At 56.8% G+C, this 14,873-nt stretch overlaps 4 protein-coding genes and 1 non-coding gene across 5 annotated transcripts; 2 read left to right on the top strand and 3 right to left on the bottom strand.

The window, feature by feature from the left end:
- Positions 1 to 240: 240 nt before the first annotated feature.
- Positions 241 to 5,259, top strand: N0V96_005950 (uncharacterized protein; the record flags this gene model as incomplete). The annotated part of the gene is made up of 4 exons (XM_053189429.2): positions 241 to 323; positions 606 to 3,250; positions 3,312 to 4,207; positions 4,282 to 5,259. The coding sequence occupies 4 exons, from the start codon at positions 241 to 243 to the stop codon at positions 5,257 to 5,259; spliced, it is 4,602 nt and encodes a 1,533-aa protein (XP_053052882.2).
- A 1,583-nt stretch (positions 5,260 to 6,842) lies between these two features.
- Positions 6,843 to 7,909, bottom strand: N0V96_005949 (uncharacterized protein; the record flags this gene model as incomplete). The annotated part of the gene is made up of 3 exons (XM_053189430.2): positions 6,843 to 7,342; positions 7,417 to 7,555; positions 7,628 to 7,909. The coding sequence occupies 3 exons, from the start codon at positions 7,907 to 7,909 to the stop codon at positions 6,843 to 6,845; spliced, it is 921 nt and encodes a 306-aa protein (XP_053052883.1).
- A 1,212-nt stretch (positions 7,910 to 9,121) lies between these two features.
- Positions 9,122 to 11,941, top strand: NCL1 (tRNA (cytosine-5-)-methyltransferase ncl1; the record flags this gene model as incomplete). The annotated part of the gene is made up of 3 exons (XM_053189431.2): positions 9,122 to 9,139; positions 9,209 to 9,441; positions 9,517 to 11,941. 3 exons carry the CDS (start codon positions 9,122 to 9,124, stop codon positions 11,939 to 11,941), a joined length of 2,676 nt encoding a protein of 891 aa, XP_053052884.2.
- Positions 11,942 to 12,686: 745 nt separating this feature from the next.
- Positions 12,687 to 12,753, bottom strand: N0V96_005947. The gene has a single exon. It is a non-coding gene; the product is annotated as a tRNA-Lys (tRNA).
- Positions 12,754 to 13,227: 474 nt separating this feature from the next.
- On the bottom strand, positions 13,228 to 14,873 carry N0V96_005946 (uncharacterized protein; the record flags this gene model as incomplete). Its single annotated transcript, XM_053189432.2, has 4 exons — positions 13,228 to 13,894; positions 13,958 to 14,398; positions 14,453 to 14,499; positions 14,553 to 14,873. 4 exons carry the CDS (start codon positions 14,871 to 14,873, stop codon positions 13,228 to 13,230), a joined length of 1,476 nt encoding a protein of 491 aa, XP_053052885.2.

The raw sequence follows: 14,873 nt of genomic DNA, 5'->3' as shown, positions 1-14,873 counted from the left end.
TCTTTTTCTGTTGACTTTTTTGGTCTTGGCTTGCATACTGGCTTACTTGTCAGAAGGGAGACGAAATCCTCTAGCGAATTGCAATCCTTCATTTCAAACGACCATTTTCGTCAGGCTTTCACTCATGACACGCGGTGGTGCTTGCAGTAGTCGTCACGAATTATACATCGAGAGAAGCGCCAACAGAGACGAAGTTGAGGTGGCGACAACACCTCTCTTGCTGCGCCCTCCCCGACGATGATGGATCTCATACCTCAGCGGGTCTTTGCGCTCGCGGCTGAGGCGCGACTGCGGTCCCAGACTTTGCTGGCGACTGCTCAGAGGTGAGTTTCACACAGAATGCTTGACCGCTACATGGCCATGGAAAGGGAAACGTTGCGGGTTTAGATATGGGATGCAAAGACTACTACCAAACAAGTCTTATGAGGTTCTTTTCCCGAGCTCAATTCCAAAGCCTGCTGAATCTATGTCATCAAATGCTTTTTGCAAATATCTTGCGTGAGGGCGCGTAAGAGCGTGTGGTTGACAATTCCAGTCTATCATCCATTGCTCCAATGTATGAGTAGACGTTGAGAAAAGAAACATGACTAACAAACCCCCAATAGCCATGCAGAACTACCATGGATCAACGACGTGACCCAGCTCGCCGACTCAGGATACCCCCAAGCCCTCGTCGTCATCATCTCTGCGCTCTGGACTGCTTCACGCCTCATCCAGCGCCGCAACAAGCTCTCGTCATCATCTCAAACCACCACAACAACCACCACTGTCCGCGCCGCCAGCATCAGATGGCCCTGGGAAATCCTCGCCCAGCTCGTCCGCGCCGCTACTCTAGCCTTCCTCGCCCTGGCGGCCGCCCACGGCCAGACAACCTGGCTCAACGCCCTGGTCGCTGCCTACGCCCTAGTCCTCGGCCTCTCGAGGCTCGTCAACAACCTCGAGTGGCGGCACGTCGCCCTACACCAAGTCAACTTCGCTCTCGGCCTCGAGCTGCTCATCTTCGCCGCTTCGTCCGCCCTGCCCTGCATCGAAGTCTCGTCCGAGTGCGCCCTCGCGGCGGCGCCTGTCAAGGGGGGCCTCGCGAGCTTGGCCGCCGCCGTGATTCTCTCCGTCATCACGCCTAGGGAATGGGTCCCTCCCTCGTTCGCGAACGACGTGCCCATGCCTGAGGACTACGAGAAGCGCGGGCCCGCGCCCGAGGAGACGTGCAGCTGGGCAAACTACTACCTCACGTTCGAGTGGCTCACCCCCGTCATGTGGAAGGGCGCCCGCACCGGCGAGGTCGTCCTCGAGGACCTGCCCCAGCTGCCCTGGTACGATGAGCCGCTGCTGCTCCTCGCGCGGATCAAGAAGGCGAGGGCCAAGGGCGTCACGACGACGTGGACGCTCTTTTACCTGCTGCGCAAGGAGGTCAAGCTCATGGCCTTTTACATCTCCTCGGCCTACGCCTCCGAGCTCGTCGCCCCCTACGGCCTGTACCACCTCCTTGGCTACCTTGCGGACCCCCAAGGCGCGTCCGTCAAGCCATGGCTCTGGCTCGTGCTCATGTTCTGCGGCCCGCTGTCGCGCTCCGTCCTGTTCCAGCAGTACGTCTTCACGTCGACCCGTCTGGTCGTCCGTCTGCGTTCCGCGCTGACGCAGGAGCTGTACCACCGCGCCATGGGGTCCATGGAGCTCGAGGAGGATATTTTCGCGCCCAAGCCCGACGGCGCCGGGGACAAGAACAAGGACAAGGATAAGAAGAAGAACAAGAAGGATGAGGAGGCCGGGCGGTCCACGACGTCCGCCGGTCGTCTGGCGAACCTCATGGCGGCTGACGTGCAAGCCATCTTTGGCGCGCGCGACGTTGTCATGGCCGGGACAGGCGTGCCCGTGGGCACTATTCTCTCCGTCATCGGTCTGTACAGGATGCTCGGATGGCCTGCCCTCGTGGGCACGCTGATCCTCCTTCTCGCCGCGCCTGTGTCCGTCACCATCTCGCGGCTCATGGGCCGGCTGACGCGGAAGGCTCGGCGCGCGCAGGACGCCCGCATCTCCCTCGTCTCCGAGTACCTCGCCTCCATCCGCGCCGTCAAGTACTTTGCGTGGGAAGACGCCATCATCGAGACCATCGAGGACGCGCGCGCCAGCGAGCAGCGCGACCTCTGGCGCGTGTCGCTGTCCTTTGTCATGCTCAACCAGATTAGCGCCCTCGTGCCCTACATCTCCATGATTACAATGTTCTCCCTCTACGTCGGCGTCTGCGGGCAGCCCATGACGGCCGCCACGGCCTTCACGACGACGTACCTCGTCAAGCAGATCCGCCGTAACGTCGGCCAGGTCGCCTTCATGTCGCGCCAGATCACCGGCGCCGCCATCGCCATCAGCCGCCTCGACAGGTATTTTGCCACCACGACGCCGCTCGACGAGTACCCCGAGGGCCCCCTCCGCATCCAGGACGCCACCTTCCGCCGCAACAAGACGGCCTCATTCCAGCTCAAGGACCTCTCCATCGACTTTGCCCAGGGCGGGCTCAACGTGGTCTCGGGCGTCAGCGGCAGCGGCAAGACGACGCTCCTGCTTGCGATTCTAGGCGAGACGGTCAAGGAGAGCGGCACGATCACGCGGCCCAAAGACGTCGCTTTCGCGTCGCAGACGTCGTGGCTGCAAAACGACACCATCAAGGAGAACATCCTCTTCAACAGCCCCCTCGAGCCCGTGCGCTACGACGTCGTCGTCAACGCATGCTGTCTCCCCGTCGACCTGCGGGAGCTGGACGCCGGCGACCAGACCGTCGTCGGCGAGAACGGCGCGTCCCTCTCGGGCGGCCAGAAGGCGCGCGTCGCGCTGGCTAGGGCGCTGTACTCCAAGGCGCCCCTTCTGCTCCTCGACGACATCTTTTCGGCGCTCGACGCCAAGACGGCGGCCTCACTTTGGGAGCGGTGTTTCTGCTCCGATCTGTTGAAGGGTCGTACCGTGGTCCTCGTGGCGCAGCAGCCGTGGGTTGCGGCTCAGGCTGACGTCGCCTTGACTCTCGAGGATGGTGCCGTCAAGCACGTCGAGCAGAATATTGGTGTCGTCAGGCACCCGGTCGCTGTCGCCAAGGATATTGAAGGTGAGAGCAGCACCGAAGTTTCCGACAACTCGGACACCGAAGTCGAGACGCAGACGGATCCGCTCAACGACACCAGAAAGGTCGCAGTCGATAAGGGGACCAAGGATGTGGTTGCTCAGGAGATGAAGGCCAGTGGCAAGAGCGCTCGTTTGATGTGTAAGTGTAATCCCCTTACAGCCCTCAAAGGGGTAAAAGCTGACAAAGTTACGAAATACAGTCTTCAAGTACATGACCTACTTTGGAGGCCCAGGCTACGCCGTGTTCTGCATGTTCCTGATGCTCCTCTCCCAGCTCTCCGTCATGGGCGGCACCCTCTGGCTCTCGGTCTGGGTAGACGCCTACGACAGGCAGACGGCCGTCGACATCGCCTTCTACCTCGGCGTCTACGCCGCCGTCACCGTCACCGAGTCGGTCCTCTACGCCGCCGTCTTCCTCGTCTTCGAGAACGGCGCCTGGCACGCCGCCCGCAAGCTGCACAACGACTTCATCCGCGCCGTGATGCGCGTCTCCCTAAGCTGGTACAAGCAGACGCCCGTCGGCCGCATCATCAACCGCTTCTCAAGCGACATGTCCTCGCTCGACCTCAGCGTCAGCCCGCAGCTCCGCGCCTTCCTCGAGAGCTCGTTGGCGCTCGTCATCCGCATCTTCGCCATCAGCTCCATCATGCCGATCTTCATCGTGCCCGCCGCCGTTGCGTCCACGTGCGGCCTTGTCGTCGGCGAGATCTACACCCGCACCGCCGTCACCATCAAGCGCCTCGTCGCGAGCTCGCAGTCGCCCATCTTTTCGCAGTTTGCCGACACCCTCGCGGGTCTGCCCATCATTCGCGCGCGGGCCGGGATGCCGGATACCTTTGGCGACAACCTCGCGGACAAGCTCCGCGTCTGGTCTCGGGCGGCGGAGGCGCACTTCAACTGCAACCGGTGGGTGGCGATGCGCGTGGATGTCATCACGGCGCTGGTCGGCTTGAGCGCGGGCATCATTGCCGTGTCCAAGGCCGGCCTTGTGGGCGCCGGCCTCGTGGGTTTCTCGCTGCATAATGCGACCGGTTTGAGTCAGACTATCCTGGGTCTCGTCCGTAGTATGAACGATCTCGAGGTTGAGCTGCAGAGTGTAAGTTGCGCGCGTCCCCTTTGCCCCCTTTTCTTTGCAATTATGAAGCCCTGGTGGCTAACATCAAAGAACAGTTCGTACGTATCAAAGAATACGCCGGTCTCGACACCGAAGAAAAGGATGACGAATCCTACCCGGAAGAAGGCCAGGTTGAATACACCGACACCCCGACCCAGGTCATCCCCAAAACCTGGCCCGCGACGGGCGAAATCGAGTTCCGCAACGTCACCATCCGCTACGACCAAGACGGGCCCAACATCCTCACAGACGTCAACCTCAAATTCCGCGCCGGCGAGCGCGTCGCCATCGTCGGCCGCACGGGCAGCGGCAAATCCACGCTCGTCCTCTCCCTCCTCCGCTTCACGCACATCGTGTCGGGTCAAATCCTCTACGACGGCATCGACATTACCAAGATCCCGCGCCGCCGCCTCCGCGAGGCGCTGACCATCATCCCGCAGGAGGCCGTCCTCTTCAACGGCACGCTGAGAACGAACCTCGACCCCACGGGCAAGATTGCCGAGCCGGTGCTCGAGAGGGCTCTTGAGTCGTGTCAGGGGATCGCCTCGTTCCAGTACCAGCCTTCTTCGGACGTGGATACCGACGCGGACGCCGACACGGCGTCAGTGGCGGTGCGGGACGATGACTCTTCGAAGTTGGCGCTGTCGACGGTGGTGAATGCCAAGGGTGAGAACTTCTCTCACGGGCAGCGCCAGGTTCTCTCGCTGTGTCGCGCGCTGGTGCGGGGCAGTAGGCTGATGCTGCTGGATGAGGCGACGGCGAGTATGGATTATGAGACGGATAGGGGCATTCAGGCTGTGCTGCGGAGGGAGGTCAATGGCGATGGTGACGGCGATGATCGTACGCTGGTCACGATTGCCCACCGCTTGCGGACGATTGCGGACTATGATACGGTTGTTGTCATGGGGGCTGGACGGGTCGTTGAGGCGGGCCGGCCGGTGGAGTTGTATAAGGCGAGGGGCGTATTTTATGACATGGTTCACCATAGTGGTGAGAGGAAGGATTTGGAGGAGCTTTTCGAGGGTGGGAAATGAGTGAAAAGGGGCTGATGGAGGTCGTTCCGCATCTGGGCGCTTGGAGACGCCAGTCAGAGACTCGGATATTGATGTATTAGAACAGCATGTTATAGATTGTGTGCCAGCCTGCGTGTACTTTTGACATCTGTATTAGAATCCTGTACACAAACACATAGAAAGAAGCCGTTACTTGTGTTTCGTATCTGCTGGTAGAAGGGTGAGATCAATAGAGATCGAATATGTTGGATGGTTCATTTGATCACTTACTTGGACCTCCGACATGAATGGCATTGTTAGCCTATGCCTAGGGCCTGAGTCCAAGAGATCAGACTGTACTCGAGCTCGTGATTCGTGGGTATTTCATAGCACCATCTGTCTCGGTTCTCCATGGGCTGCGTCAGCGCCCACTTCATTGACTGGAGCTTGACCAGTCTGACCATCTTCTCTGTTTGTTCTGTAGACCGCGGATGGGAGGTAGACCCTAATTACCTATTGAGTTTTCCGTTGCTGTTCTCTTCTATACTGGACGTACCCGTATAACGAATAACCAGGACGGAATCAAAACTGACAAAGAAGGAAAAACTACTTTGAATTATAACGCCAGACGATATTCCAAGACGCGAGGCTTAGATCCTTTCTACACTCTATCAACCCATTTTATCCTTTATCGTAGTAAGAGTAGTGCGAAATATCGCAACTAAACCGGCGGCTCTTATAAATGGCATTATCGCAATCCTTCTGTATGAGCACAACTCATTGGAAGGGTGGTACGACCCAGATGGAAATGCCTGGTTCTACACATCTTCAAGTAAGAGAACAACCTTCCGAGTTGGGACCTTAGCATAGCACTCAAGTTAGGAGAGGCCACTCCTATCTATGACATTCTAGCCGATGACCTGAACATTCTTGAGGAGGGGAACTGAGGCTTTCTAGATTGGTAGGTCTGGGAGGGTAACCTCGTAAATCGTCATGGTTTCCTTCAAGATGGGGCCACGTGTTGTCCTTATCCGATACGTTGAATATTAGAATCGTTTCCCAGTTCGATTCCCAGTCCGAAAGAATAACTAACAGTTCGAGAGAATAACTAATGACTTAGAGTACGCCCAAGACCCAAATCTAGAAGCTTGATACGTCCTCAGCTTTTGTCTCGCATTTAGAGAGCGCAGCAAGATTATCATAGTTGATATATGTGTTAAGTCGAAGTCATTCTAGACACCCTTGTTCCCATCCCGTCATTCTTTAGGCCGAACGTAGTATACAAAGAATACGTGGGGAGGCACGTCAGGACGGGCGGATCGCTGGATATCTCTTTGATGCGAAGGCTGAGGAGTTCGGTCCCATGTACCTTACCTTAGGCTAGCCACCAAAGCCGGACTATATGATGCTTCAGACAAAAGACCGTTCAGGCTACATACCCCACTCAGTCCTGAAGAGGCACAATTCACTGTGGCATGGCCTCTCTTTTGTAAACGTACCTACCTGTGGCTATAGGTAAACTTCACATGTCAAATTTATCAAAATTTGTTAGTGGTAATCAGCATCAAAGCTACTCATTCTGCTTGGCATTTCCATAATCATTGGCCCTGCCACCTCCATCACTCTCACATCTTATAAGCCACACCCGACTCATGCTCCATCATGTCAAAAGTAGGCTTCCCCGAAAACCACCCGGCCACGTCGGACCCGATAGACTTGTACGTAAACTCGGCATCCTCCTGATCAATCTTGACCGTCTCGTGGCCCCTACCCCCCGCCGCGGCGTCGGCGAGCAGCTGCTGGTGACAGCATCGCTCAAGGCTGAGGAACCAGTAGACGCAGCTCTCGACGCTCTTGCCGCAGGTGATGAGACCGTGGTTCTGTAGGATGGCGGCCTTCTTGTCGCCCAGGGCGGCGGCGATGCGCAGGCCTTCCTCTTTGCCGAGGACGATACCGCCGAAGGAGTTGTAGAGAACGACGTCGTTGTAGAAGGCGCAGGTGTCCTGGGTGGTGATGTCGAGGTTGCGGCCGAGGGCGGAGAAGGCTTGGCCGTAGAGGGAGTGGGAGTGGGCTACGCAGTTTATTTCGGGGCGGGCTTCATGGACTGCGTGGTGGATCATGTATGCTGCGAGTTTACGTTGTCAGCTAGATTCGTCGAGAAGCGACTTAGGAAGTCGGTCTGTCCTTGAGGGGACGAACCGGCGGTGTTTAAGAGCCTGACGGGGCCACCCTCGACTACTTCACCATTCTCATCTACGCGGATGAGATCTGACGCTTTGAGTAGTGGCCAGGGAACGCCAAATGGGTTTAGCCAGAATGTTTGCGGCTCAACGGGGTCCTGTACTCAGGTTTTTGTTAGTCTACGATACAGGACTATTACCAGTGTTTTCTTATACGGGAAGAGGCGTACCCTGACTGTGATGTGGCCAGCGACGCCAGCGTCGAAGCCGTTCTTTGCGAAGATGCGGAAGCCTAGGGCCAGACGCTCCTTGAGGTGCTGGCGCTGCTGGTACGGATCGTCAAACTTTTGAGGGCGGGGGAAGCCCTTGGTCTCTATGGTCTTGGACTTGTCTTGCCCGGGCTTCTTTTCAGGCGCAATGGTTGAGCTGGGCAGGACGCCGTTGCCGTTTGTGTGTTTGACGGCGGAGGCGTCCGCGTGGGGGATCTGGCTGACTGAGGTTGATGGTGCCATGGTTTTCTTCTATTGATGAGGGATCACTTTACGGAATATGTACGTGTTGTGTTCTTTCAATGGGGATAGGCGACACTGCCGGAGATCGCGGACGTGGGTTTGAGCTTTATATGAGTGAGATGATGTGTGAGAGATGAGTGTAAACTCGCCACGCGAATGTCCATCCGAAAGGTTCGCATATAAGCTTTAATGCGGGATAGCTAAAGCTTCGGTTGCCGATACCCCAACCCCAACTGGCATATTTGGGGGATTAACCTCCACATCACTAACAGAATGGAACAGCAATCTGCAGTTATCAAGAGGGAAATCAAGACCGAAGCTGCTAAGAGTTGGCCACGCCCTCCCCCCCTCGACTACCGGTACTCGGGTCCCGAGGCAAACCCCGCATTATACGATGCATGCCTCGGTGCCCACCTCCATGTAGCTAAGGTATCCAATAGTAGTTGAGATATTAATACGTCGGAGAGGACCACTTGGTTGTTTAGTGGGAGAGAGCGGAATGGGCTCCGCGACGGTGATTAGAGGCCCTTGAAAGCGATGAAAGGCGCACGATTTACTTTTTGCTGTTAGGCCCTGTGGATGTCACGGATCTACGAGGTGCAGACTTTCAAGGATTAAGCTTGGGCTCTCGGGTGTAGAGTAATCGGCGCCGCGTTTGCGGTCTCATTCCGTGGAGGTGGACTGGTTGTGTTCACATGGAAAGCAGCCGATATCGCAGAAAATACAAATAGCATCCCAAATGCCGACGATGGGAGGATGATGAGATGAATGGTAACCTCCTTAGGTATCTTGAAAGACTTGTAGGCACACTGATGATGAATGCGGGACGCTTCTCAGCGTGCTCCAGCGGGCTTCAGCGGATACAGGCCGAGCGGGGGCCGGGGCGGACCCCTGAGGCTGCAGGGGTGCGATGCGGGGTGATTAGATGCTCCCCATACGTGCCCTCTGATTGGCCAATCATCTCTCATCGAGGGGCTGGCCGCATGTTGGCGCATTCCGCCCGAACCTCCAACGTTTTTTTTTCCCTCTGTTGCTCTTTTTCTGGTGACGGCAAAATTTCACACCGCGCGACACCCTACCCACCAACGCTGATAGGATTGGATTGCGAGTCTCACCTCTGAATTTCCCTTCCTTCCAAACAACCCACGCCGTTCGCAACCCATATCCCTCCACGCACGTTTATTTTAATTCCTTTCCTCTCCGCGACGCATCATGGGTCGCAAGTTCAGAGTAAGTTTTCCGGTGGCTTTCGATTGACTGCTGTTGCCTGTTCGCGCGTGCTGACAATCATTCCATCAGGGAGGCAAGAAGGGCAAGTCCCGCGGCGGCAGCAACGCTGAAGGCGGCGGTGATCGCGGTCGCCAGCCTCGCAGCGAGTCGTGGCAGAACTACCCTGCCGTCAAGAAGGAGAATGAGAGACTCCAGCGCTACTACAACACCATTTTTGGTCTCTCCGAGGAGGAGCAGGGCCCCTTCTGGGATGCCCTGCGCAGAGATCTGCCCAACAGCTTCCGCTTCTGCGGCTCCAAAGGGTAAGGCACCAGTCACTTGATGGGAATCAAGCATGTCTTCTAGTCTCGCGCGACCTCAACTGACCCGAAATCCAGCCACGCCTTGGCCGTGAAGAAGCTGCTGCAAACCCGATACATGCCCGAGATCCAGAACATCCAGCACGCCGATGGACGCACCGTCGAGCCCCCCAAGCCCTTGTCTTGGTACCCCAACGAGCTCGCCTGGTGGATGACCACCCCGAAGAACATTATTCGCAAATACCCCCCTTTTGCCGCCTTCCAGAAGTTCCTCGTCTCCGAGACGACCGTTGGCAACATCAGCAGACAGGAGGTCGTCAGCATGATTCCTCCCCTCTTGATGGACGTCTGCCCCGGCATGACCGTGTTGGACATGTGCGCCGCGCCCGGCAGCAAGGCCGGTCAGCTTCTCGAGATGATTCACCAGGGCGAGGAGGCGAGAGTCAGAAAGGTTCTGCGCGCCTTTGCCAAGGAGGACGGCCTCGACCTCGGCGACGAGACGGAGGAGGAGCGCCAGGCTGACCTCTCGGCCGACCCCTCGGACTCTGGCCGCACCACCGGCCTCCTCATCGCCAACGACTCCGATTATAAGCGCGGCCACATGCTTGTCCACCAGCTTAAGCGTCTCGGATCTCCCAACCTGCTCGTCACCAACCACGACGCCACTCAGTACCCCGCGATCAGGCTTCCCCCGAGCCCCGAGACCCCGACCAAGCCTCGATACCTCAAGTTCGACCGAATCCTCGCCGATGTGCCGTGCTCGGGCGATGGCACCTTAAGAAAGAACATGAATCTGTGGAAGGACTGGCAGCCCGGCAGTGCGCTGGGTCTTCACGTCACCCAGGTCAGAATCCTGCTGCGGGCGCTCGCCATGCTCAAGGTCGGAGGCCGCGTCGTCTACTCCACCTGCAGTATGAACCCCGTCGAGAACGAGTCCGTCGTCGCGGCCGCCATCGATCGCGCCGGTGGCCCGGACAAGGTCGAGATTGTCGACTGCAGCAACGAGCTGCAGGGTCTTGTTCGCGCTCCCGGTATGAAGAAGTGGCAGATCATGGACAAGTCTGGCAGGCTGTGGAGCTCCCAGGCTGAGGTCGATGAGTGGACCAAGAACAGCACCGAGGGCGTTGCTCCCGGAAGACTCGTCGAGACCATGTTCCCGCCGTTGGAGGGCAGCGTCTGCACTGACCTGCCTCTCGAGCGCTGCATGCGTGTCTACGCTCACCAGCAGGACACTGGAGGCTTCTTCATAACCGTTCTGCAGAAGAAGGCCGAGGTCAAGATCCGCCCTGAGGACCAGAAGCAAGGTGACGAGTCTACCAAGTCAAACGGAGCGACCGCAGCCGCTACACCCGCCGAGGCCACGCCTGCGACTGAAACTGACAACGCCGAGACGAACATGGAGGTTGATGTCCCTGTGAAGACCGAAGAGGCGGTCGAGGCAGCCCCCGAGGCAGCTCTGGAGACGGCCCCTGAGACCACCACCGAGGCCACCGAAGAAGTAAAAAGTGAGGAAAAGGCCGAGGAGGCAGAGCAGGATGCTACGAACGGTGTCAAGCGACCGAGAGAAGACGAGACGGCTGATGGCGAGACCCAAGAGACCAAGAAGGCCAAGCTCGAGACGACAACACAGGAGAAGCCCAAGAACTCGAACCGCAACATCCACGGCCGCGTCGAGGAGCCGTTCAAGTACCTGAACCCTAAGCACGAGGTCATCAAGAACATTCGCGACTTCTACCACATCTCATCGCGCTTCCCCGACGACCGCTACATGGTCCGCAACGCCACGGGCGAGCCCGCCAAGGCTGTCTACTACACCTCGGCGCTGGCGCGCGACATCCTCACGGAGAACGAGGGCCGCGGCATCAAGGTCATCCACGGCGGCGTAAAGATGTTTATGAAGCAGGACGCCCCCTCGGCCGAGATCTGCCGCTGGCGCATCCAGTCCGAGGGCATGCCCATCCTCCAGGGCTACGTCGGCGAGCAGCGCGTCGTCCGCCTGACCAAGAAGGAGACGCTGCGCCGTCTGCTGATCGAGATGTTCCCCCGCATCGCTGACGGTGAGTGGGAGCAGATGGGCGAGATTGGCGAGCGCGTGCGCGACATCGGCATGGGCTGCTGCGTGCTCCGCGTCGAGCCCGACGGCTCCGACCCGGCCTTTAGCGAGCGCATGGCTCTCCCCTTGTGGAAGAGCATCCACTCGCTCAACCTCATGTTGCCCAAGGAGGACCGGACGGCCATGCTGCTCCGCATCTTTGACGACACCACCCCGCTCATCAACAACAGCCTGCAGAAGCAGAGGGCGATTGACGAGGCTGCCAGGAAGAAGGCGGCGGCGGAGGACGCCTATGTCGCGGAGAAGGAACTCATTGACATTGAGGACGCCCCCACGCCCGAGGAGATGGATCTCGAGCCTGCGCCTGCTGCTGCTGCTGCTGCTGCTGCCGAGGCTGAGGATGCCGACGCCGCTGCTGTCGCTGCTGCTCCTACCACCGAGGAGGCTTAGAAGGCGAACTCGGATTCGAGCGAGTTGGACCTGGACGCCCTGTTGGAAAGAAAGGGCAAGCGTGCGGCGAAGCGTGCGAGAGCCAAGCGCCGGGGCGTGGCGGATTATGCGCAGAAGAGCGTGGGTTTGGTCATGCGCGCTGCGGTGGAGGGAGGATGGCTTGTCGCCGATGACGACTGTGAGCCTGTCCGTGGATGTCCTGCCTAGAATCACTGAAGTATCACGACACCTGAAATCAAGGGTAGAGAGTACTCGGGGATCATATAAGATGGGAAGATGGAGAGAAGCAGAAGAAGGGAAAAAAATGTATGAGTACATGAAAAAATTCATCGAGATGGGCGTTTTGCATTTTGCACAGTCTAGAGAAAAAAACAGAGAAGTCAAATCACAGAACCCAAGGGTTGCCTTTTTTTACTCGTTACGCATTTCGGAAGTTGATGGAAACCAGTCACTCTATGTGCAAATTGACTTTCGAAATTTTCCAGTTCCATCTGCTACGTTACGATACTTACAACTATTACAGTACCCGCACTCGAATAACCACACAGAAACACAAGTTGGATTAAAACCTGGACAAGAGCAATAACAAAAGACCAACCTTTCGACCACAATTAAATCTCTAAATACTATAACAAAAAATGTATGAGTGCGCTTCAATCGCGGACGGGAATTGAGCCCGACGTGGCTGACTGGGAGTTAGTGACGATGTTCGAATGACGAACCATCTTCCGATGATGGTAGAAACTGTAAACTTACGGGTCGAACCCACAACCTTGAGATTAAGAGTCTCACGCTCTACCGATTGAGCTAGCCGGGCAGGCTTTGTATTTCTGGTTGGTGACGAGGAGGGACGATGGGAAGGTCTATGATGCGGGTCGAAGGAAGGCGAGGAGGTGGATATGATTATGGTTTGTGGGTTCGGGAGTTGGATCTCTATATTTTTTTTTATCGGAGGGGGAGGAGAGAAAGTAAGGGCACAATGGATTGAATACAAAATGTGTTGGGGAATCTTAATATAATAAGAGAAGCATGTGAGTACCCGGGTTTGGGGGGGCTGACGTTGTCAGTTGCTTTTAAACATGGAAATGTTATCACTTGTATAAATCGATATCGTCTTGCGAGACTTGTGCACGCGCGCGTGGCTTACATTGTGATTGAAAGTGAATCCATTCAAGTTCCCTCAAGAGCTATGCTCGAGTTTTTAATGACCCCTGAGTTGATGCAAATATACTGACAGTATTTGTTTCGCCGCTTTACAAAAGAAAACTTTTCGGTATGCAGATGATCTAGCAACACTCCTCATCAACGTGGACCTTGCCACGTGTGCTGGAGCTCTTCATCTCCTCGGCATTAAGCTTCTTAAGGATCTCGGGCTCGAAGCCGGCAGCGGCATAGGTAGCATTATCCTGGTCCAAGTTCTTGCCATTTGACAAGCCATACTCTGGTGTCGACGAGCCGTTGGACGAGATAGTGTCGTCGCGGGTAACGGTCTGCTCGACGCCGTTCATGTGCTTGCGAGATTCGTCCTCCACGGAGGAGCCATTGATCGTGTAGCCAGTATCGCTTGCGTCAACGTAGGCCTCGAGCCCAGCACCCTGACGAGGATACTCCTTCATAAGGTCCTTGTGCACCTTGAGGGCGGCGCACATGTCTTCGTGGGAGACATCGTTGAGGAACTCGCAGTTGCCCAGAGGTGAGGGGACGGCAGCGCGCAGCTTACCGTCACGGGTCTTGAGGATGGCAGAGGTGGCCTTCTCAAGCATGTCCTCGTCAAACAGCGGGTGGTCCATGGAGAGACCGGCGCGGGAGAAGAGGTTCAGCAGGCGGCGGTGCTCATCCGAGGAGAGCTTTCCGAGGACGTGAGCGAGAGTTGCGGAGTAGGCCATGTCAATAGAGATAGCGTGGCCGTGGCGCAGGGGCACATCAGGGGAGAGCTCGTGGAGAGGTGACCAACTGCGCGTGGGGGGTTAACTTCTAGTCCACTCGTGACGTATGCAGGGCAAAAAGTTGACTTACGTGTGGCCGTATGCAATGACACGATCAAGCATAATCTCGTGCAGGTTGGGGGTCTCAAGCTTCAGCATCTCGTGGATACCATTGCGATTGATCTTGTCAGCTGCATCCCTGACCTCCTTGCTAGCTCCATCTGTGCGACCGAAACCAGTCTTGATCAGCTCCTCACAGAAGCGATCCAGCAGGTCAAATGTCTCCAGATGGGCGCAAGTAGAGATCTTGATCAGCTCGGCAAAGCCATTGCGGATCTGTGCGGTGGGAAGAGTTCGCAAGAAAGTGAAGTCGAGGAATGTGTGGGTTGGTGCGTGGTATGCGCCCAGACGGTTCTTGTAGTTGCCGTAGTTGACAGCGACCTTGATGGATACGGAAGCATCGATCAGGCCAATGACTGTTGTGGGAATGCGGATGAATGGCGTGTTGCGGCGGTAGGCAGCGCATGCGAAGCTGGGTTGTGTTAGAAGTCAAGCAAGTCAGAGGACCTCCTGTAAGGAGACATACCCAGCAACATCTGTGACCAGACCACCCCCAACAACAAGAACAGGCTCCTTCAATTGGTGTTAGGCAGCTTCGATAGCTCGAATGAAGACGAGACACTAACCTTGCGGTAAACACCAAACTCAGTCATAGAATCGACGATGCTCAGTAACGTCTCCATAGACTTGGCCTTCTCACCAATCATGGTCTTGTGGATCTTGAGCTCAATGTTGTGGTGGTCAAAGTACTCCTTCATCTCCTTGCCGTAGATGTTGAAGATGTTGAGGTCCATGACAGCCAAGCATCGCTTCCAGCGCGAGTAACAGTCGGCCAGCTGGCTGTTCTGCTTGTTGAAAACGCCATCGAGGAACTCGAAGTCATACTCGATCTTCTCGTAACCGCAGACGGAGAAACCCTTCTTGGTGGGCTCAACCGTTGCCTTCAT

The sequence above is a fragment of the Colletotrichum fioriniae genome, assembly GCF_027942845.1.
Source record: "Colletotrichum fioriniae strain IMI 355084 chromosome Unknown scaffold_6, whole genome shotgun sequence".
NCBI lineage: Eukaryota > Fungi > Ascomycota > Sordariomycetes > Glomerellales > Glomerellaceae > Colletotrichum > Colletotrichum fioriniae.
The sequence above is the reverse complement of the archived record's forward strand: the minus strand, read 5'-3'. Positions and strand labels throughout refer to the sequence as shown.